This window comes from Hetaerina americana, unplaced genomic scaffold (genome assembly GCF_022747635.1).
Source record: "Hetaerina americana unplaced genomic scaffold, ioHetAmer1.1.p SCAF_3, whole genome shotgun sequence".
In the NCBI taxonomy this organism is placed as follows: Eukaryota; Metazoa; Arthropoda; class Insecta; order Odonata; family Calopterygidae; genus Hetaerina; species Hetaerina americana.
In genome coordinates this window covers 39,973,671-39,999,460 of record NW_027286874.1, presented here as the reverse complement: position 1 = coordinate 39,999,460, position 25,790 = coordinate 39,973,671, and the positions used below count along the sequence as shown (strand labels likewise).

The following is a 25,790-nucleotide window of genomic DNA, read 5'->3' as shown; positions in this document are numbered from 1 at the left end:
GCAATGCCTGTAAAGCATGAAATGCTTCAAATGAAGGAAATAAAACTTATACTATAGAGAACTATTCACCACTCCATTGCCCATGATTCAAATCCAACTGAAGTGTGGCCTCATGTAAGGGAAACATTAATGAGTAATGAGATATTCGCAATTCTGCGAGGTTCTTCATTACTTAGCAACTGAAAACAAGGTTGCCGGTTCTTGTAAATACTCTAGGTAATTGATGGTCAGTCTGGGTCACACTTCCAGAATATAATAATGTAACTCTTCACAGCATGATTGTTCCCATTATTATTTATAGAGAAAGAATCCAACTCCCTTCAGTCACACGCGAACTCTTGACATTTTTGTAGCAATGGTAGCATATTTATCAATAACACTTTCAATTCATGGCATCTTGATTGCTTGAAAACTTTCGAGAGGGCGCTCCAAGTCTGAGAAGTAAGACATATTTGTTCAAATAGTCTCTTCTAAAGTTCCTTTTCCCAGATTCCGAGGAAAATATTTTCAAAGCTCACAAAAGAGGATAATCACTTATATACAAGTTTCTTAAAGTTCAAAGTTTCTCGAGCAATAAGTTAGAAATTTTGGAAATAAAGTTACACTACCTAAAGTGAAAGTGATTTCCTGATTGCCATCAATGCACTATTAAAAGTGAAGGAACACACACGTGGAACTTCAGTTTGAACAATAAATTGTATAGTTCACATGACATATAAAAACAAATTATTGAAAATTTAAATGGATTCTGTATTCTAGTATTAATTTACTAAACTTATTTGAAGGAAAAGCACAAGAGGGTACTGGGTTTGAACCCCAACTTTAAAAGGAACATATGGGGTACTGACTTCGAAGCATAATGAAGCCTGATATTTTTGTAATTGCAAAAAAAAAACCAAAACTGGAAGAATAAAAAAGCTTTAACAATCAGGCCAAAATGAAAACAAAAATATACAAACCAACAAGAACATCATTCCATGATATTCCCTTTCAAAGAAGATATTATGTGAGAACTTACACCAGTCAGACTTAAATGAATCAGCAAACATTAGTTTTAACTGATATAACCTCAATGCAATTAATTAAATATAACAATAGAGGTATAATTTTAATGAAATCTTTATTTTCATTTCTTAAGGAATGTTTTAACATTTCATTCATAGAATATATCAGCATATAGTCATGGTACAAAAATCATATAAATTTCTCAAGTATTAAAAAACATCTAAATTTTTCAAATACATATACTCATAGAAAAATAACTAATTTCAAAATATGGCAATAAATGCTTGAGCTTTCCAAACTGATACTCTGAGTAAATTAGCAATATCAGATCTGCACATGATAACAATCATTAACAATGCTGTTCAGTATCAATTCAGAATATTTTAATGATGGAAAAGTCTCAGATTGGTATGAACCAAAGTAATTCCATGCTCCTTGCAAGCTTTGATTATATCAGCATCATTGGTAGATCCTGAAGGGCTGGTGATGAAAGAAACACCACTCTACAAAGAAAAATATTATCATTTAATGTAAACTTTTAATAAGACTACAAAGGTAATATTGGCTGTATTATATTAGAAATTTAAAAATACAGAGAAGACAATGTAAATGACAGACTTCCCATTACTCTAGGAAGAACTTGAAAGCACCATATTTCTAGGTACATAAATGCATTTTTTTAAACAAAATGTGCTTTAACATCAGCCAGCATCTTATGGGCATGGGGTATACAGGTATAACTTTGACATATAAGCCCATTCCAAAGAAACTGCGGGAGATGCCGCAACAGTAACTTTTAACGGAGTCATCCGCTAGTGTGCATTTCAATGCAACAATTTCAGAGCGTAAAAATCATTCGCCTTGACTGGGACTCGAACCCAGATCCCTCAATATCCGGTCGAGTGCTTTAGCCACTTAAGCTACCGAGGCGTCCTCTTAAACTCTGAAATTTTGGGGCTTTTAAAGGAACTAGATGTTATGACGAAATACCGTACATACAATGTCACATGCATTCGTAGTCGTGCGCGAGGCGCCACTGTGCGCGAGGCGCCACTGTCCACGAGGTTAAAGCCAACTTTAAACATGTATGGTGTTTTCCCTTTGACAAATTCCAAAGAAACTGCGGGAGATGCCGCAACAGTAACTTTTAACGGAGTCACAGACATTGTATGTACGGTATTTCGTCATAACATCTAGTTCCTTTAAAAGCCCCAAAATTTCAGAGTTTAAGAGGATGCCTCGGTAGCTTAAGTGGCTAAAGCACTCGACCGGATATTGAGGGATCTGGGTTCGAGTCCCAGTCAAGGCGAATGATTTTTACGCTCTGAAATTGTTGCATTGAAATGCACACTAGCGGATGACTCCGTTAAAAGTTACTGTTGCGGCATCTCCTGCAGTTTCTTTGGAATTTGTCAAAGGGAAAACACCATACGTGTTTAAAGTTGGCTTTAACCTCGTGGACAGTGGCGCCTCGCGCACGACTACGAATGCATGTGACATTGTATGTACGGTATTTCGTCATAACATCTAGTTCCTTTAAAAGCCCCAAAATTTCAGAGTTTAAGAGGACGCCTCGGTAGCTTAAGTGGCTAAAGCACTCGACCGGATATTGAGGGATCTGGGTTCGAGTCCCAGTCAAGGCGAATGATTTTTACGCTCTGAAATTGTTGCATTGAAATGCACACTAGCGGATGACTCCGTTAAAAGTTACTGTTGCGGCATCTCCCGCAGTTTCTTTGGAATTTGTCAAAGGGAAAACACCATACGTGTTTAAAGTTGGCTTTAACCTCGTGGACAGTGGCGCCTCGCGCACGACTACGAATGCATGTGACATTGTATGTACGGTATTTCGTCATAACATCTAGTTCCTTTAAAAGCCCCAAAATTTCAGAGTTTAAGAGGACGCCTCGGTAGCTTAAGTGGCTAAAGCACTCGACCGGATATTGAGGGATCTGGGTTCGAGTCCCAGTCAAGGCGAATAATTTTTACGCTCTGAAATTGTTGCATTGATATAAGCCCATGTTGATTTGCTGGAAAAGTATCGCATTTTCCCATCGATAATGCGCACCTAATGTATAACGCGCACCAAGAACTTGTAGTTATCTGGAAACTGTATAGATACCGTGCGCCCAAGGTTTCATAGTTTTCTTGAACGTGCATAGATGCTGCACATCTGTGTGTGTGAATATATGTATTTATTGTGTGTAAAAATACATCTATATCCATATACTAATAGATGGTAACAACCAATGAATACATGGAATCATAATTGCCTGTGGCTATATCTACCATAAGTATACAGAAGATTAGAGCCACGTGATTGAAATTAATTCCAAATAACAGAGGGATCAAAAAATAAACAATATTTACAAGCCAACAAAATATGCTACCTTATTGCTTTTTTGCTATGATTCATAAGTCGAAACCAGACATAGGTTGGTGTGCCCTTTTATTTGCTATATAAATTAACTTTCAGCAAATCAAGCATAAAAAAATAAGAGAATGAATCAAATAGCATTTTCTTATTTTGTTTGCTTTCCTTCGCTTAGTAAGTATTGGCACTCAACTGTTCTAGACATCCTCCAAGTTCTATGAAAGTGATTCTACAAGGTGATCGTTTCAAACCTGAATTGAGTTAAGCTTTTGTAATTTAGAATTTTCACAAGAAAATTACCCATCAGGAAGAAAATTGTACACAGCAATGTACAGTGGCTAGAATTCATCAATTTTGTGAATGAAAAAGGAAATCACGAGGCTGCCAGGATTTATACATTAATAAATCTTTTAAATCAAAGTTACGTTCTAGTTAGGAAAAGTGGATGATGTCTGGTATAAAAGACTACACAAAATCGGGCAGGATTAAAAGAGTGCCTTAAGAAGAAATAAGCCAGTGGATCCTGGAAAGTTGGCAGGGCATCCGAGGGACTTGTGTAAAAAATTTATTTAAAGCTTTAGGTAATATTTCAATTCCAGTGCTATAAGATGAGGAAGAGTTAACTTTGGAGAGTGAATTTGGTGATGTGCCTGAAGAAATAATAAGTGTACTTAATTCATTTAATTGTGATTCAGGTGACGAATCTTGGATTCGAGTGATCTACCTATCCTATCATACATTTATACGTACGTGTATAAAATATGAAGTACTCTGCGTGTACATGAAGTACTATGTATTAGAATAAAGGACTACTACGTATTACAATAAATGAAGCATAGAAATTTTATGTTTCTTCTTATTCTTATGGATTTATGAGATGAAACAACTGTAACAGTTACAGATCTGTATAAAATAGAATGAAATTAGAAAGGCATGCTTCCAGACTGATTTATTTTTGCAAAACTCTTGTATAAATTATTATGAACACAGGTATGTTAATTCCAAAGAAACTGCGGGAAAGAAGAAACTGACGCCTAAATAACTTAACTGGCAAAAGCACTCGACCGGATATTGAGGGATCTGGGTTCGAATCCCAGTCAAGGCAAATGATTTTTACACTCTGAAATTGTTGCATAGGTATGTAAATGTTTGGATTTTTTCAATTTTCATTACATAATGAGCGTCCTGATTATTTCTGATCATCTGAACATTATTGTATAGATAATTCGTGCGTTATCAATAAGAAAATATGGTATTAACTATTCAGTATTTTTTCCTACATCAGGCATAGAAAATGGTTGCCTAGATTACAGTCTGATAATATCACTGTTTTGAGTCACCATTAAGCAACAGAGTTTCAATATTTTGTTGAAAACACTTCCTAAAAAATTTACAAATAAATCTTAAATTTATACAATGTAGTTCATTTAGTTTCATCTCACTTGTGGTGCTGCTGCAAAACTTAATACATGTTGGGCTAATGGGGACGTTGCCCCTCTGCTAATACATTGTATCTTTCCATCAACTCAGGTTCTACAGGCATTCAACTCCACACAAACATACAAAATTTGATTATCCTCACAATTGATATCTCACTCTCTGTGAACTTTTCACCTCACACTGTTGGAACCTGCTTCCCACAGAGTTGATATAATGAACTGATAGCCTTTTCTCTACCAATACAGAATTTCCTCAAATAATATACATCAATTACAATAACCATCATATAATTGTTATTGATTTTTCGAGTGAATTTATGAAATCACAGTGCAGTGACACAAGAAAACAAAAAATATAAAAGGTATGTAAATGCATGACCCAAAAAGACCACACACTATATATTTATAATCTTGTAACCAGTAATAAAGCAAGGCCATCAGTAACACTCAAATAAGTGGTTACTTAAGTTAAATTATTATTCTAACCTGCTTTGCGCGGTCCACATTGTCTCTGAATGGGAAAAATGCATCAGAACTAAGCACAACTCCATTCAGTTTCTTTAGCCAGTCTTTTTTGTCTGCATCAGAGAGCTGTTTTGGGACTACTTCATACATTTCAGCCCACATTTTTTCATCCATATCTTTGCCTTTGAATTAAGGAAAGTAAGACAATAAGCACATGAAAATGTACAGGGCACAAAATAAAAATATTAATATTAAAATTTAAAAAGAAATTACCAAAATTAGGAAAGGAAAGATGGTTTGTAAAGGAGCTCAAAGGTTTCATGAAGAATTCGATCATAAATACTTACCCACAGTGCCATTTACATAATTATCAATGGCATTTGATATCTCAGCCCTCTTTACACCTTTTTTGAACTTCATGTTGATGACATTGGGATGTTGCCTCAGCCACCTGTAATATTATGTTAACAAAAAATAAACTATGATATTTATTTTGATTAATTATTAAATTACCTCTTCATTCAACTTCGAGTTAATTTGATTTTTAATATTGGCTCCATGTAGCTTGCAGCCATATAAATAACAATAAATAAAAATGAACACTGAGCATACAGGAAGCTATTTACATCTCAATGAACACATTTGAGCATAAACATGCTACAAAAACTTAAGTTTAACATACCAAACACTGGGAATAGCTCATCATCAAAGTACCTAATTTATCACCAAATTGAGTAGCTTCAGGCGTGATGTGGTGGAAGTTGAACATAATGAATAACTGATTGAAGCACTTTTCCACTTAATTTTTTATTTTAAGACTGGGTTTCAATGTATTACATCATCATCATGATGTAATACATCGAAACCTGGTCGTAAAATAAAAAATCAAGTGGAATAGTGCTTCGATTAGTTATTCATTACCTAATTTATATCACTTCAAATAAACACTACCATTAAATTGGACCAGCTCTCTAATTAACCAAATAAGAACTATTCAAATTATTTGCGACCGATTCCATGAGGCAATACAAAAAGGTGAACAGCATAATTATTACAGTTTATTTGGCACTAGTGATCCATTAGTGTGGAATTTAAAGCAATTTTAATTGCAATCAAAATTAAAGTTACAAATGGAAAATGCAACATATAGCACAAAAATGACGTAGAAGTGCCAGTACAAAAGGATTGGGAGGTTAATCAGACTATTGATCTGATGAGAGTAATGAATTACAATAATTAGGAGTACCCTCTAATGCAGCAGAAAATCAATTATCCGTGGTAATTGAGGGTAAGGTATCAACCATTCAATTGAAAATGATGGGTAATCAGATGCATGAATTTATGGAACCCAATTATACAAGCATAATTCGTTCCGCAATCTTTGCCATAAAGAAACACACTTGTTTAGTGAAACAACTTTTGGCTTATAAATTAATGTAAAATATGATGCGTTCCATGCCAAAAGAAAATAAATTATACACAAGGTTTATTCAAATAAAATTACATACACATTGCTTAGGATGTTGTAGTTATTGGATAGAAGAAAATGTGAATGTGGATATCGTTCACCTTTTCTCCCACCACAAAATGAACCAACCGGAAATGCAAACTCCATTTATAAAAGCAAAAAAGAATCAAAATAAATTTTTAATTATTTATGAAACGTACATAATTCCTTTTTACTAGAAATCTGCCAAGAGACATTCTTTGCCAACACTTCAAAATTTGGTAAAAATGCTACTTAGTATGACTGTTAAATAAATTTATGGCATGCATCACAATGACCTTATTAGGGCAATGCCTCGTACGCATGGTACTCGTATGATGCAAAAGTTTCATGTGACCTCCACATCTCATTTAGCCAGCTGTTTTGGACTTAACACATCCTAAAGGCTTGTGGAGTTTGTGAATGGTAAACTAGCAGTGGTTTTTCTAATTGCCGCTTAGATTTGTGCAAAATAGCAGGGTGAGATGGCTTTCACTGCCTTTTGGTTGGGTGATGCATTCTCTTCTACTGTTATGTGCACAAATATAGGTTCACTTTTGTATCTTCTCCCCAATGAAGTTCTCTGCTGCCTTTGACTCAGAGCTTGGTGCTTCACTATGCCTCAAAACTTGTTGAATTACGGTTCCTCTAGTTAACTTCTTGTAACACACATGGCTCTCCCCTTAAATACTTGGTCAGCCGATGATGATCCTGACATATTATTAACGAGGTAGCCAATTATCACTTCCCCTTCTCACAAATTATATTCTCATTAATGGTGTCTCATCCCAATTGCTTATCATTTATCCATATGAGAAGCAACCTTTCAACATCGTTCAGAATACGTAACCGTTGCATAGACTCATGTCACTCTGTTTGAAGCATCTATCTCCTTAGTCTTGTCTGTGTTCTGGAAGAAAAGGCCAATCATTGATGCCGACCAATTGCGGATGTGCATACTAGATCAGCTATGTTCACACCTTGTTCCCGATTTTCAAGGATTTTACTTTTCATTTCTACCATTATTTTTATTTTCTAATGGCTTTATTCTAAAGGAGATTTCTTTGGGGTCATTTCTAAAACTGTGAACGAAATATTATAAAACTTTGAACAAATAAATCACTAATAATGTTGGAACATAAGGTCGCAAAAATGTGTGATCACTAGCAACACTAAGATACTAGCAGCATGAGTGCTAGGGACAAACTGCAATAGCAGGCATCCAAAAAATCCAGGAATTCACCTTTCCTCATCACTCATGACAAGTTTGAATGATAATGAATTTTCTTGCGGGTTAATCCATCCAAAAAAAAGAATTTCATGACCGAATGAAATTAAAGTTTTTCCAGTTTTAAAGAAAAACATGAAGGATATGTACAGCAACAATACGTTTAAAAAAACCACTTGATAAGCAAGTTGAAATTTTTCTTACAAGCTAATAACATGTGCACTCAGGCAGGAATCAGGAATGCTCACCAATTGGTCTGTCATCTGTGTCAGGCCAAGAACTTTTCACCTTAACCTCGTACATGAAGGACTGACTACTATCATATTATCAGAGTAGTCAGTCCCTCTGTAACCAAGGATCTCCTTTCCTTGATTACTGGCCCTTGGGAGAAGTTCCTTGGTTAGGAGGAGATCCTTGGTTAAAGAAGTTCATGTCATCGCTTGCTCACTTGCATGCAGCTTAATAATTCAGAGCAATGTTTTACAAGACTCATCAAGTGTAATTGTATAATTAAAAGTTACATGAATAATTGACAAGAGCGTGAGAGGAGGAGTGAATAAAAAGGAAGGAATGAATCTTGTTAGGAACAATGGATAACCAGATGTTGTTTAATTAGTTCTCTATTGCATTTAAATAACCAGCTTTAAAATTAAGTATTAATTCCATACAAGAGAAAGTCTCACCTTTGTGAAGAGCATTGAAAATTTATCACTTCAGGTTTAGATATGCCCCGTAGAATAACAACAAGTAATACACTTTTATTTTTTTTAAATTGATACTTTTTTATACAAACATAAAAAATGAACTGCCAAGAGTAGATGGCTGGAGTACTGACCATAGATGGTGGGTTTGATTTCTGGCATGCCTCTAAGAATCCTAAGCTTCACCGAAGCTCTGTGATTTTTCAGGTGTCAGAACTTCCTGAGAAACCAGAGGTGCCACAGGGAAAGGATCTGGCCCCCCTACCCTGATATGTGAATATCACACACCATTGGGTTTAATATTTGGTTAATTATACCACCTATCAAACTGACAACTGTGCCTATGGTTTTTATATAGAAACTAAACAATTTGACCAAAGTGTACTTAGCAATTACTGGAGAAAGAAAAACCTCAACAGTGACAATTTGATACCAGACTGAGCACTTTTAATAAATTATCACAATGCAAAAATACCCACCAATTGTCAGCCTTGTCTCCAGCCAATCTAGTGCAATGAATACGTGACTGCTGGCCAGCTCCAATACCAATCACTTGGCCATCTCTTGCATAGCATACTGAATTAGACTGAGTATACTTCAGAGCAATTGTTGCCACAATCATGTCTCTCAAGGCAGATTCAGCCAGCTGTATTAAGTTAAAATAATTGGGTATAATTATAAATAAAATTATTATATATGCTCAATTCTAAGATTTTCATCTCCCAATATAAACAAACCCAGCAAAATGGAAGATACTCCTACACAAGTTGATTAACAAGAGTATATCAGACCTCAATATAGTAAGAGTCTGTTTTATGGAGAGCTAACAAGAAGCATAAAAATATGTTATGAGTTATAATCATTATACAATGTCTAATAGCAGTGATCTGTCTACATTTGTTTGGATTTTAATTCGAGATGCAAGCATATAAAAAAAGGTGAAAGGAAAAGGCTCATCTAAAATAATGGGAAGATAGAATTAAGATTTCACCATGACATTGAGAATAATCGAAAATCACTAGAAACAAATGAAAATATTTTCACTATATCCCATACTTGTTACAGTAGGCTATGGTTTATAATGAAGTTTACTCTATATACTTGCAATGATATAAATTAATCTCTCTCTTTCATTGAAATGTCATTCTAGATTTTTTCATTAAATGTAATCTATACCTTCCCAGACCATTTATTGGCTTGGAATTCATAAAACACCTCTCATTTATCATTAAAAATACCCAGTTCTCTAAAGAAAGTAGAAACACAGGTGCCTTACCGGTGAATTTCCGGCAACTATATTTCCAAATACAGCCTTTTCAATGGCAGCATCATTACGGCGCTGTTCCAAAGTCAATCCAAAAATCATTTTCTGCTCAGTTAGTTTTGGTTCATATACAGGATCCATCTGGAGAATGCAGTACGCACCTCCTTTTTTCTTCTTCAAAATTTCCAGAGCTTCTGGAGTGTAGCCAGGGGCAATGATGCCATCGGAAACCTAATTAAACAATATAATGAGATGTAGAATTTTATAGACTTTGCTCACCATTTTCTATTACTCAATTTTAATAAAAATGATTAATTCCATCTAATCTTATGCTCTAACATTAAAACTGAAGGTATTTACAGTAAACATAAATTGGAAGAACTTAAATTCCAAGTGATACAATATCTATTTAAATTTAATTAATCAATGCCTTGGAACAAAGATGTAAATGAAAAAGCTCCTTGAAAAAACAAGAAAGCTCACAATATAAGCATGTCCAAATTAACTGGCAAAACAACACTGTAATTATATTTAGGTCACAATAATTTAAATCTCACCTCTCGGGAAATAATACGTGCAGTTGGCACATCACAAATATCAGAGAGAGCTACAAAATCACCGAAGGAAGACATCCTATCAGCACCTCGAGCCCGAGCATATGCAATAGCCAAGGGAGTAAGACTTTCCATCATGTCATCCACCATACAAACCTTTGCCTATTAAAAATGATAATTTTGTTGTAAAAATCAGATTTGCAGAATATTTTAAAATATAGTGCTTTGTTGTAGCTAGACATGATTCAGCACCACATAAGCTACCATTGACTATTAATAAAATTCTTATAGCCAAACCCAAGTCTAAAATATCTTGTTACTGCATAAACGTAGTAACAATAATTACGTAGCAGCGAAGTTCGGGGTACAAAAAGGGAAACACAACAAATGGAAAGTAAAAGAGAGGGACAGCAAATTAAGGGCATTATGACATATGTATTAAAACAGAATACCATATAAGCAAGGGGTAGTAGAAATTTGTCTAGAAGACATATTGGGTAATAGGAGAATGCTGATATAAGAATGTTGGATAAGTGAAAATTAGGAAATGAAAGAAGAAATATTTCAGTTGCAACAAGCAAAATAAGGACATGCACATTTAGTAGAAATATAAAGAGAACATTTTTTAATGAACCATCCAAATCGTACCATCAATCAATACAAAATTTACATATAATGAACTTCCTCTTTCTTCTCGAACTATGCACACAATGTGTTATTAATTAAGGCGCATTCATTTGAATCTATATTTATCAACTGATTACAGCTTGCTACTTAAAATCCAAAACTGTTTTCTTTTTTTTCTTCCACTACAAAAATTGAATTCTCAGTTTGGTAACATGAAATTTTTCATGCTGTTTAGAGGACTCTAAGCATTTCCCTAACAACGCTGGGCAAAATATACTTCTTTGTTTTGAAGATACATGGTCTATGCAAAAAATGCGCAAACTGTTGCAATCTGACTGCCATGATGTGGACTATAACCCCACCCAATAGTGGCGCTAGTTGCCTGAGACCCAATGAGCTGTCTGTGCTTGTCGGATCGTCGAGCTATGCCTATGGTGCCACTCATGTTAGTTTCTGTTGTCCTTGTTTTTACATTATGCCAAAAATGGAAATCGACTAAATCAAAAAGCAATGAATCAGCATCAAATTTTATGGTGAAGAGTGGTAAATTATCAAGAAATCACTATTGCATATTGCTAGGAAATATAGGAAAAAATAAATAGGTGATGCAATGATAACATCCTGATGTCCTAAATGAGTGGCAATAAAGGTGACAGAAAAATGATGAAATTTAACTTCAAAATTACAGGCAATGAGATCACACCTATTCAATATAGCCAAAATATACAGATAATTTTTAACAGTAATCAACATTTCACACACTGACTATTAAGTCACTTCTTTCTTTTACCAATCTTGCAACCCAATAAGATTAGCATTAAGTTACAAAATTAAAGTAGAGACCCTTTTGGCTCCTGAACCAAAAACCAGAATTTTTTAACTAGTACTAAAATTCTTACCACATGATTGTAATGCACAAAGATTCTTAATGTTTATATTTTACTGGTTGACAAAGGTTTTGGTGAACACTTGACTCAACGACAACAAATTTCCTTCCCTCTCCTAAAAAAACAACATGATATTTGACATTACATCAAGCCCCTCAACAATTACACATTCTTCTCTCCTCCCTTCATTCTATCCAATATGCATATGCTTTTGCTAACCATTCCTTGACAGCCTAACTTTCTCCCTCTATCACAGTCTTCAACATCTCAATTGCTATCCAAGTACTCTGCATCTACCTTTCCAGCCTCTTTTGGATTTCTGACAGCAATTCCTTTTCCTAACCCACCATGCCTAGCACTTCCTCGTTTGTTTTCCTTTTGGCACACTTCACCTTATCCATTCTTCTCTACACCCACATTTCAATTTACACTAATCATCTACCTTCAATGACCATTTTCTTGCTACATATTAATCTCCAAATATAATCTACCTAGCTTCAAAATATGTTACATAATCAAACAAGATTGAAAAGACCATTTAAAAATCAACATATAGTGATGGCACAAGTCTTAGTGACAAAGCAAGCGCTGATAAAACTTGAAATGTCATTCATTGATTAATTAAATAAAATCTAATATTTCGTATGAGTACAGTCTACAATAGCTAATAATATGAAAAATTAATAAAAAGAAACCTGTTCCATTGTAAGTGGACTGCCCACAGCTGCCCCTGCAGGACTGACATGCTTGAAAGAAGTAGCTGCTGGGAGACCAAGTGCCTTTCTCAGCTCTCGCACCAACTGCCATCCATTGAGAGCATCACAGAGGTTGATAAAACCAGGTGAACCATTTACAACTAAAAATGACAAAATGAAAGTGTATTTTCTTATCATTTCAAACATACCCACCACTGAAAAAGCAATAATATGCATAACCAACACAATGAATGCTATACTCACACTCTTTCACTTTTATATGCATCATTCAACTCAGGATTAAGATTAATTGAAAACTTCATTAATGCCAACAATAATTAATTGATTCATGGAATTTTTCAAGGCTTAATATTTTGTGGGTTGAATTATGGTACTAAAAGGTGATTTGTCAGTCCTGATAGTTACACTAAAAGAATTTTACTATTTTGGCAATTGCACCTATACAATGAATAATTGAAAATATTCACAATGAGAGAGGCTATTTGTGCATGTAGCATGTATAATGTTGAACTGAGAAATTGAATGGTATTTTGAGTTACTTCTTTGCAGAAAGGTCTTTGAAAAATTAATAATTCATAATAACTAATAAAAATCTTCAGAAGCTGAGACTTCGACGACATTTTTGTTTCATCATCCATAGTTGTTTCTAGGCACCTTGTCAGGAAACAGACAAAGTAAAATGGAAGACCTCTGGGCAACAAGCAGTCATTCTAAAAATTAAATATTAACAACAGTGACGAAAAATTTTAAAAATAATTGAGCCTCAGAATTTCTCATTGCTCTTGAGACATATTGAAATAATGTTTGCATTATTTATGGCTGCTGCTAGTTTTTAGGCATTTATTGATTCAACAGTTACAGAACCAGATTTCTTTTGAGGATAGCAAAGTTTAGCATTCCTTGACATGAGCAGCTTATTGTCTCTTCAGTTCTTTCACCAAAGAGTTTGCTAGTACAAGGAGACGACGGAAGTACACGAAGGCTACTCTCCAAAGCACCTTCGCTTTAATTGACCTTGAATAGCCATGGAATCCTAACACAATAATATACATAAATATTTAACACAGCTTCAGTGAGGCCACTTAATTTGTAAACAATGCATGGCTAAAAATGTTTTCCTTCATGTAACATACTCTAATTTATAAGTGCAATTTAACAATTTATTAAGGTAATTTTTTACCCTTTCAAGGACTAAACTCAAACTAATGGTCCCGACTTACCTTTCAAAGGGAGATTTTCTAATGTTGTGAATATCTGAGCTGGCTTCTGATGCGGATTCATACCGTAGCGCAAAGTCAGCTGTGATACACCACTGGAATGCTGACGACGGAAATAATCTGAGATAGCCAGATCATATTCAGAAGTGTGAGTGAAAGCCTTCAAAGCTAGCACTTTCCTGAAATTTATGGAAGAACTTGGTAAGAAAAGAATCAAGTGGCAAAAATATCCTCAGCAAAAAGTTCATTTAATTTAGTTTCGACATATCCGACACCCAACTGAGAATCCATGCTCTCTTATCTTTACGTATATGTACTAGCAGGGGCAAAAAATATTTACCAGAAAGAATTTGTCACCTGTACTGAAATTTTCAGGTTATGTTTTATTATTCGAGCAATTTTCATCCAATCTAGTTAAATATTTTGTTGCTAGTAGGGTATGAAGCTGAAATTTTTGGGAAAATTTGCTGGAATTAAAAAATTCATGATCCAAATAATAGCTAATGAAGAATGGAAATTATTGACTAAGATTAATGGTGTATAGATATATATTGCATATTTATTCTTACATTGTAAACATATAAAAAACAATTCACATGAAAATTTAAGTCCATGATGAGCTGAGACCATATGAATTTCTACAAATTAGTTTTACCCAGGTGGAAATCATGATTTCCTGTTTGCTCTCATGAATATCATCCTCATTTTTTAATTAATAACACCCTGATCATAACCAGTTACAAAATCAGTATTCAATGTTTACCACAGGACTTCACAGAAAATGTTTTAATTGCACTACTCCAATGGTCAAATATGTGCACATTGGACGAGTTAGAAATTTAAAATTAAGTCACAAACACAGTTTTCTTATGCCACAATGCTACCAGCATGAATTTTATATCATGCAGCATAGAGTCATCTGTGCCGTGAACAAAAACACTGGACACTATTTTGAACAAATAAATAATTCCTCCTCTTTTATTAAATGTCACTTACTATGCCAATAAAACAATGCTGGATCAATGGTATCATCTGAATACATTATACGAACTAAAATAGCTAATATATAAGAGTAGAAATAATCCCTTTCTCCCAGTTTAGCCCAATCCTTAACATAAATGTAAAAGGTTAAAAATCAAATTTAATTCCATATATTTGTCATCTATTATCCTGATTAGTAATGAATAGTACATATTCAATGCCACTTCTGTAAGAATATAAATTACTATGATAAAAAAGAGCACTTAAATAACCAGGAAAAATGGATACTTAAGGGAATTAGAACCATTATTTTAACAATGACGTACATCATTGTCAGTACAGTCACTGCTGTTAAAATGCAAAACTTGAAAAAAATTTCTTGAGAGGATTAAAAACTTATAGGATATCTAGAGGACAGGTTCTGAGCAGTATAGCATAATATCATTTGGGGGTACATTACACAGCTTATCCTAAATGTTATATTTTTAAAGGTTTTCTTACTTTGCATTTGACTTCATTTTGATATGTGGGTACAGCTTTACCAACATTCTCCTGAACCACTCAGATCAACATAAAATTACTAGAACCCAAGGACCTGTCAGTCATAGAATACCACATGGTGAATACTTCCAACAACTTCAAATCCTCAGTAAATATTTAATAAAAATGCCCTCACCCACACACTCATCCTCTCTTCTTCTTTGCCTAGGCCATTGCAGACATCGCCCAAGTGATGAATCCTATGCTAATTAACTTGTACACAAATGAACTCCAATGAAATGATTTTCATTTTGAGGCTAATCCTAGCTAGTGTATTTCTTAGAAACAGGAATTTTAATTACCTCGTATCAACAGAAGTATCTTTGGAAGAGGAGACTTGCATTTCCTTAATCACCTTATCATAATCTGATGGATCACAGATAACTGTTACTCTCTCATAATTTTTGGCGGCTGCTCTCAGCAAGGTTACTCCACCTAAAATGTAAACAATAAAAGAGCACTGCCATAAATTTCTTCTGGTTTCTTTTCTCATTGAACAATAAAAACAAAAAGGCAATTTACAAAAAATGGATTAAAATTGAAGTCATACACTCCAATTTGGATAAATATGATCATAATGGAAATATATACATATGCTTATTGTTAAAAACTACTTTTATAATTTTCATTAATAAACAGTTAAGTATTGAGAATTATTTACTGCGGCTTCATCATTCACAAAACAAAATTTCTAAAGGGTTGGCTGTTTAACAAACTCACCAATATCAATGTTTTCAACAGCTTCAGGAACAGTAACACCTGGCTTTGAGACAGTATCCACAAAAGGATACAAATTGCATACTACCACACGGATCATCTCATAATTCATTTTTTTCATGTCTGCTTTATCACTCTCAGTTGTGCGAGATAAAATTCCTAAGAGGAAATTAACAAATATTAAACAATGCAGACTTCAAAAAGGCATCAAAATTAATCTAAATATAAATGAAGATGAAAATTAAAAATACCCGATTTTCATTTAGACATGTACAAAAAGTAATGCTTTAAGTGTCTCACAATACAATCAAAGCTTGGAAAAGAATTATATCGCCACATTTTATAAAATAGGCTTCCTATTGGTTGTCTTCTACAATAGGATATCAGGATTAAAGATAGTGTATAAAACAACAGGTGGCGGTGATTTTGCCATGTTTTTAGATCATGGAAATTCGCTCTCAACAATGCATAAAAGAAGCATAGATAAACACTGATTAAAAAATAACGATAAATTCAATTAATTTTAAGGAGTTGTTTTGAAAATTCCAAGGATCTTAAATGGAAACTCACTAGTAATCCTCCAGCCAGAGATGTAAAAATTAGAAATTGTTTTCTTGACTTTAGCACATGCACACACTCCTTGTAAATTGCTGCATGTGCACAGTTGGAAAAAAATGTTTTTTCCTCAAGTTAGCACACCGAACACAGAAATTTATACAGGGGCAGGCAATACTTAGTAAAAATGAGATATATACCTATACACTGTAATCCTTGGTTTTCTTTAGATTAATGGCTCTAGTTCTTAAATATATACAACAAACACAAATGCTTTTCCACATAAAATGTCAAGAAACAAACCCACCCATATCACTTGTGTGAGGTAGAGAGCATTGAAAAAAGGAATGCAATTGCATAACCAGGTTATCCCTAAATTCCATACGGTAGTTTGTAGATTCGATATTGGTGAACTATTCAAAAAGCACACCCCTACATTGAATCAATGCTGCTTTCGAGAATTAATGTCTCATAGTTGAGTTGATGGACAACTGTTTCACACCCAGTCCTGGAGGCATCTTCAAGTCATAGTGATCTGTATTGCAATTTGGCCATTATATATAGGAGACACTGACCGGCAGGGAGCTCTCTGATTGGCTCTTTATTGGTGGCGAATGGAAATCACCCTTTTCCATGTTGAGGTCAGGGGGTAGCCGTCCTCACGGTTGCAATTGTTTGGGTTCTTTATTATTTCTATCGCTTATCTTATGAGTCTCGGGAAATAATGCCTTTCTCTTGCCAGCACTCTAGTTTGGTCCAGCTTGAGAATACGATTTCAACCGTGTGAACCAGTGAAACAATTTATACCATGAGGACGGCTACACCCTGACCTTCACATTGAAAAGGGTGATTCCCATTCGCCACCAAGAAAGAGACAATCAGAGAGCACCCTGCCAGTCAGTGTCTCCTATACATAGCAGCCAAATTGTAACACAGATCACTATGACCTGAAGACGCCTCCAGGACTGAGGGCGAAACAGTTGTCCATCAACTCACCTATGCGACGGTAATTCCCGGAAGCAGCTAGGATTCATCAGATGGGCATCGAGAAGTCTAAGGAATAAACACCCCTACATTGACTGCCAATAACTATTTCATCACACACGCCATTGACAGATTTGCAAAACTTTTCTACCTCCTATCAATGCTTTACCATTTTAATTTTTTTTTAACTTGCTCAAATTACACTTATAAGAGCAAGCTAGTTCACTCTGAAGAGTATATTACCCATCAATTTACTAACATATAATGATTTTGAATTACACCATAAAGAACCTAACGACATCATTACAATGACTTATCAAGATCCCTGAACTTTTGTAAACCAATGAAATACTTAAGCACTTTTGCTTCTTGAATCCCATTATTGCACTTTTGAGCACCCAGTGACAGGTTGGGGAAAACAGAAAAGATATTTAAGGGGGCATCTTTTTACTCACATCTATACCTTTAGCTCCAACCATTGAGGTCACAATGCACCCATTTACCAAATTAACTATTTACACAAAAAAAGGTAAAATTCTTCTTGCCCGTTGAAGGATTTACACCTGCAACTTCAGGATAGTAAGACAGTGTACCTTTTACAATAAATGGAAGATTCCATTGGTTTAGTTAGATTGAGTTAAGTTTACTATGCATAGTCAATCTTTATTAAGAAAAATGCAGTAGAAAGAGCCCTGTACACCACCACTACCTACCCAACATCTTGCAAGTCTTAACTGCAGTTATGTCAGTCATTATTTCAAAATCTTATTCATGAAAAACTTATCATCATAATAAAAAACTCATATTAGAGTCTGCTGGTTACAATTTGAGTGCCTTCCAAACAAAATAAAGATACTTTCAAAATCCTAACCTCACTCAGATGTATGCTCATCAGTGAAAAAGAGCATGATGCAAATAAGGGCATTCATCCAGATTTCTGACAGTTGGCTCTCCTGGTGAGCTTCCCATACTGAAATCACACTTGGATCTATATCTTTCAAGGTCTTACACTCACTAGTTTTTAAAGATACTATTCTGTGTTCAACATGTTTCATTGAACTTCAAATAAATATTAATTAAATGCAAATGAGATATAATTATGAACTCAACTGAAAACATTGTTTTAATGTGTTACGAGTATTCACTAACAATGGATTGAGAAAATCATGATTCTCTACTTGATCTCATCCATCTAATGCTGCATCACCTTCAACCTTCTGCCACAGAGCATCTATCATTAAGCGCCGTGGCAGGCCATGGCCATGTGGCAATAAATTGTGAATTGCGGAATTGCAAATTTTTTTACTATTTGGTGCAATTTATAGAACAAGTTCACCAACTAATCCCATAAATAAAAGCAAACCTGATTTTCATAAGCTTTCATATATACTAGACTGAAATACGCAATCAGAAAGCCATCTCATTTTAGCAAATCATGCCACTCTTCTTCCTGAATAATTTACTTGAAAGATGATTGAATCGAAATGACTATTGGTCATACTTAGCCATAAATTTTACCATTGTGCCATTTTACAGTGCTTGCTATTTATACCAAAAACTCTGGTTACTCTTCCCTGTACTGCATACTACCACATACTGTTAATTATTAGTTGAAAAAGAAAGGTCTTTAATAGAAATTATAGGTAGTTTTAATTTTCTAAAAATAATTATTTGATATTTGAATATTGATTCGCTTTGTCAGGGAAAAACCCTGTGCTTAGTTCAATTTGGACCTAGATATTTTAATTTTATAATTTAGGCACATAGAATTTTGATTTGACGAGGCTTTACCATAATTGTCCTCATCACAATTACATAATCTTCCAGTAATCTTAATAGCATGGAATCTGGGGTGATTTCATTGGTTAAATTAATAAAAGTTCATACTATGATTCAGAAACAGAATAATTATAACCTATGATATGATTGAGCCTCAGAATACTTATATCTATTCATAGAGCAACAAAGACATATTTATCTCAAGAGAAGGCCACAAAGATCAATTAAATTATCAAAAAACCGATAATAAAATAGTGATACATATTTTATAAAGTCACAACATAGCGTCACCTCTTTTCATGGGTTACATAGATTATTTGGGGATGGATAAAATTCCAAAGAAACTGCGGGAGATGCCGCAACAGTAACTTTTAAAGGAGTCGTCCGCTAATGTGCATTTCAATGCAACAATTTCAGAGTGTAAAAATCATTCGCTTTGACTGGGATTCGAACCCAGATCCCTCAATATCCGGTCGAGTCAGAGTTTAAGAGGACGCCTCGGTAGCTTAAGTAGCTAAAGCACTCGACCGGATATTGAGGGATCTGGGTTCGAATCCCAGTCAAGGCGAATGATTTTTACACTCTGAAATTGTTGCAAGGATAAAATATTAGGGAAAGAATGAAAGGGGAGAGATACCAAACAATTTTAGCCTAACTCCTAGATATAAAGGTTATTAGAATCAAGTTTCATTTGCAACCTAAAATTAACTGTATTTCAAACAGCAATAATGATAGAATTGGTATGTAAATGGAAAATTTAGAATTGATAGGAAGGTAAAATTAAGTCTTAGGCATGAAAAGTAAGATCACTAGCCCAAATATCACTCCAATCCTTGGCCAAAAAATTACCGAAAAAAATAGGCAAGCATTTTCTCAGAGATGATATTGACACAAATTGGTTAAGTTGACTGCTCAGCTGACAGAAAAAGGTTAATATTCATCAAACAGTATATTATTATTTAAATTAATATAATACCATATGGTTTTTTTTATATTTCTATGGTACAATGAAATACTATCGTGAACACCTTTAAGGTTGGCATTGATATTTTAAAAGTCAATCGGAAAATAGTTGATAAAAATAAGAAGTTGAAATACCTGCATGAACAGCAGGGTGAAGGGTTTTAACCCTTCCCCCAAGCATTTCTGGGGCTCCAGTGAGTTCTGAAACATCTTTGACAGGCAATCCAGCTGCACGAAGGGAATTTGCAGTTCCACCAGATGCAACCAGGGTCAAACCCAACAGTTTATGGAGAGACTGAGCAAATGGAACAAGACCTGCTTTGTTTGACACACTGATTAGAGCTAAAACGGAAACAAAAATGTAAATGAGGAAAATTGAAGTTGTAACTAATGCTAGAACAAAGAATTTTATAACAAATATGTAGAAATATAAGTTATTTTCAATTGGCGTACAACTGAGGATCAAAAGGAAAGTGATTATGAGAGGTAAAAAGTATTAGTTATGCATCATTCCGAAGGAGAAAATTTAGAAAAAATCTGAGAAGTACAAATAACTTTTCCATGCATCTTACTTTTTTGACCTTAAAATTAAAGTAGTTATACCTCAATAACATAACCTAAACTTACAGTTCTTGAGTTACTTTTTAGCCATAGTCGGTCGATCTTGTTGTAGTAGGTTTATGATGGACTCTGGCACTACACCCGACCGTACTCAAAACCACAAGAAAAGTATAAAATATCCTTGAACTCCCTACAATACCTGATGACATTGTGAAGTATCTGTCCGGAATATTTTCCAAGAGTGATTTCAAATGTGAAAGTTTGAGAGTTGATGAAATACATATATAATACACCTGTATATAGTTCTTTTAAACACACTGTGCCAATTACCCTAAAAGAGCATCCTCTTAAAGATGATATTTGGCCAGTTGAAGTAAAAGTGGGGAAATTTTACCCCTCCAAACTGCGGAAACCGACTCCTACGCATGAAGAGACAGAGTATATTCTGGAAGGTGCAGCTGCTGTAATAAATCCGGGGAAAAATTGTGATGTGCCGGTATCCACCTCAGTAACAAGGGCCCACAAAAACAACAGTACTGAAAAGTGTTCCTTAGTTAAGTGTGTTAACCGCCTCCAAATGGGAATATCAAAACCGAAGTCCTTCTGGCAAGGTGGTGACATTCATTTATTTACCTAAAATGTGAGATGATTACGAAATAAGATATCTGAGATACAAGCAGTTGTCAAACATGGTGGCAACAATGTACGATGTCTTAATGAACATTGGCTTACAAAAAATGAAGTCCATTGGCAGAGCATTAGTGATTTTAGGTTGGCATCATTCTATTGCAGATCTGTATCAAAAAAACAGTGGTACCTCTATCTATGTCTTGAAAGGTATGCCCTTCATAGTAATTGACTTAGACAAATTCTTTATCGAATTGCACATAGAAATATCTGAGATCACGTTGAAGGACCTGAATCTGATCACTGCTTCTGGATATCGCTCCCCTAATTGTGTATATGAACATTTCTGTAATCAACTGAAACTATTACCATCTCTTTTCTTGACTCAGAAAGCTAATATCATAATTTGGGGAGATCTCAACATTTATATAACACTAAAAAATAGTGATTGTCAGGTTCTTGAAAATCTTTTGCACCCTTAATATAATCCATCCATAATTTATACTGGGCAAACAAACAGCCTACTCGATTTTCTGCCTACCTAGATAATGTAATTACTAACAGTGAACTGTATAATTTAAGTGTTATTGTCCTATCGGACCATCAAGGTACAAGCTTCACTTTTAAGACTCAAATAACTCCAAAGATATTCTCTAATAGAGGTCAAACCATAATCATTAGGCCCATAACAATAGAGGGTTTAGGGAGTTTCAAACTGCTCCAATCTTGTATCAATTGACATGGTATTTGCACAGACTCTGTTGAGCAACTCGGTTTTCCAAGTTTTTTATGTAAATTCCTACACCTTTTGAACATTGCTTTCCTAAAAAAAAAACTTAACTGTATGCTCAATAAAACTAAGAATAATCTATGGTGTAATGGGGAGTTATGAGATCTTAGAAATGATTTACTTAGTCACTACAACTCTTAAAAAAACCAGTGGAAGCCTGCATGATAAAGAGGCTTACTTGAAATACAAAAGAGATTATTATTACTAAATTAGATGTGCAAAAACTGAAACTTATTAGGATTTTATTTTCAATGCACAAAATAACCAAAGGCAGAATGGAGAGTAATCAATCAAGAAGTTGGTCATGGCAATGCAAAATAAAATCCTCCTTTTACCTCAGACACTAATTATTTCTTCTTAAAAGCTGTTAAAGAAAATTTGTTTTCTCGAAAAGTTAATGCTGCCATTATTGGCAATTAGCTGTAAAATCTTTCTCCAAATAATTTAAATGGAATTTTTTACTCCATTTGATATCATATAGACTGTAAATAAATTTTAAAAATTCAACAGCAAGGATATTTATGTCCTGTCTTATTCCCTAATCAAGGACATTATTGTGTTCATTGCGGAACCATTAGCTATGGTACTCAACTTATGTTTTGACACAGGAAATTTTCCAACAACTCTAAAATATTCCAAATGATTACCTGTCCATGAGAAAGGTGATAAAGATGATTAAATCAACTACCACCCCATTTCTATAGTCCTTCTTTTTGGTAAAATTTTTGAAGCTATAATGAAAGATTAAATAAAAGATTTTTTTGAGTCAAATAATCTGTTTTTCAAATCATCAGGCAAATCTTCAATTATGGCTGTAGAGTCCATAGTCAATTATGTCATTGATGCATTTGAAGAGAAAGAATCAGTCTGAGACACTAAGTTATCTTAGTTCGGCTTTTGACTGTGTTAATCATTCAACACAACCATTAAAGCTAGAATATTATGGTGTTAAGGGTGTCACGCAAACTAATGAAGTCATATTTGGATAATTGCCACCAATTGGTTGAACTTAATGGCTGTTGATCTGCAGCACAAAATAAAATATGGGGTCCCATAGGGCTTTGTGCTTGGCCCAGTACTTTTCATCATTGTGATTAATGATTAGTCTGGTAATATGAAATCTATATGTGTTTAATACGCTGATGACACCGCTTTTGTACAAAAATGCCAACATCTAGAAGATGTAAAGGTACGATCTAGCACTACCCAAAGACAGGCAAAGGAATGGTTTAATAATAATTATTTACATTTAAATACTAAAAAAACTGCATATTGTAAGCAGCAATCAAAAATAACCAAAATGAAACTGCTTAAATACTAGGAATTTATATTGATACAAAACTTAACTAGGAGACCCATATCCACCCAGTTAGATCTGTAATAAACTGAGTATGGCTATTTATATGTAAAGAGATTTCAAGTTTCTCATTTCATATGAGTATCATTTAACACTTACAATGTCATTTGAATTATGGTGCTGAGATATGGGGTCATTCCCCAATGTTTAACAAATGTTGCTACAGCAAAAGAGGGCTATTCTCTCTCTTGCTGACATACCACCACATGACTCCTGCAAGCCTTTTTCATTAGGCATGGAATCATGACTGTATTTAGTTTATACAATCTTTATGGCTCTGATTCATGTGAAAGTTAATCTAGAAACTTACCAATTAAGATCTCACTCCCATAACTGCACCACAAGGGGTAAAGCGAATCTAAATAGTACTTGGGGCAGATTTTCATCAACTTACAACACATTTCATAATGTGAACATACAACTGTGTAACTATCTGCCAACTCAATTGAAATTCGACTGTATCCAGAGTTTCAGGAATAGGGTATATGCCTCGTAACTTGCTCACCGACTTTACTCATTTGATGAATTCTTTTGTGACATTCTTAATCACATTTAAGAACGTATATTTAAATATTAAGTAATAATTTTATTAAAGACATTGAATATTGTTATACCATTTCCAAAATGAATGAAGTATTATTATTACTTATTAACAATGTCCTTTCTTTAGCTCATGCGTTTCACCTCCCTTTATCTATGTTGGCGTAAATTCCATCAAAAAGTCTGTCCTTCCGTACTGGCAAAAATCAATGCCGGTCGATTAAAAAATGATTATTTTTGAGTCACCTCTTTGGTAATCTTATCAATGTAAATATTAATAATGTAATACAATTCTCAAAGGGTTTTTCAAATCAACTTATTTCTTCAGTTTCACCAAATAATGAAAGGGAATCGGAGTAAGCGTATTTAACATCCAAGTCATCAACAGACCTAAGTTTGCTCAAGTTTACCTAAATTTAATACATACGCAAATATAAACTCACCCAAACTTCCATTTGCTGCCATTGTTTGTTTGTTTTATAAATTGCAATATGACTTCTGAAAAAACCTGTAAAATAAAATGTAAATTCAGCCACTAGCAAATATTAAACAATAGTTATTTTAAAACTCTATGCATATTTCTAAGGATACCACAGTACCAACTCCTAACCCACGATCTTGCGGAACGTAAGAATTCAGACGCAACAAAAATTTCGTCGGTGACCACCGTATCAACTCTAACCCAAGAGCTTTCAGGAGTGAAGGATTTTCTTTCGGTTTATCAAAATAAATGACGCACAAGTGCATCGGCCAATGAAGGGCAATTGTAATGGCTGGTGCATACAAAGGTCACCAGCTATCAGTACGATATTAGTGAACAAGCTCACAAGTCAGGTCAGATGTGAAAGCATGCCCTTGGCTTAACATGCATACATGAGAGATAAGCTCGGTAATTCCTCCCGATCTCACTTGTCTCTTGCAATGGCATGTTACATAATTAATGATCGTATTAAATAAAATCCATTCTGGTATCTTTTACAAAAATTATACAAGCAAATTTTACAAGATTAATGGATATCATCTAAGAAAGGATGATATCAGTCAGAAAAAATCCTACATTAATTAAGCACACTACCTTTACAATTACCAGCTTCGCCGCAACAAACCGGCTCGTTCAAAGGAAGTTGTGCAACAGGTGAATATTGAGAAGCGCCACTTCGTATCGATGCCCAGATGCACACTAATCACGGCGTGTTTGGTTGCATAACTCCAGGAGAACAAGCTTTCTCTATATGCTTATATAATATATAGCATTATTCCAAGTTGCATTTTTGGATATAGGATAGATGTAATAAAAACGTTTTTACGCAAAAGTCTTTAATGTACAATTAGATACAATTTTTCCTGCGATACAACAGAACCTACTGAGCTTTTGAGGAATGAGAAAAGTAGAATGAAATAGGAAGCTTTGTAAAATAATTTATAAACATTTT

At 34.4% G+C, this 25,790-nt stretch overlaps 1 protein-coding gene across 3 annotated transcripts; it reads right to left on the bottom strand.

The window, feature by feature from the left end:
• Window positions 1-1,101: 1,101 nt before the first annotated feature.
• On the bottom strand, window positions 1,102-25,513 carry LOC139690575 (bifunctional purine biosynthesis protein ATIC). Of its 3 annotated transcripts, none has more exons than XM_071588047.1 (13): window positions 25,433-25,513; window positions 24,801-24,865; window positions 20,618-20,824; window positions 16,205-16,360; window positions 15,787-15,919; window positions 13,967-14,142; window positions 12,726-12,886; window positions 10,520-10,678; window positions 9,975-10,193; window positions 9,178-9,344; window positions 5,631-5,734; window positions 5,305-5,465; window positions 1,102-1,508 (listed from the first exon to the last, which is right to left on the bottom strand). In XM_071588047.1, exons 2-13 carry the CDS (start codon window positions 24,820-24,822, stop codon window positions 1,389-1,391), a joined length of 1,785 nt encoding a protein of 594 aa, XP_071444148.1. In that variant the 5' UTR covers window positions 24,823-24,865; window positions 25,433-25,513; the 3' UTR covers window positions 1,102-1,388. The 3 variants fall into 3 exon arrangements, with proteins under 3 accessions (XP_071444148.1, XP_071444147.1, XP_071444149.1); XM_071588046.1 differs by lacking the exon at window positions 25,433-25,513 and adding an exon at window positions 24,957-25,171; XM_071588048.1 differs by lacking the exon at window positions 25,433-25,513 and adding an exon at window positions 24,972-25,171.
• Between the last annotated feature and the right edge of the window lie 277 nt (window positions 25,514-25,790).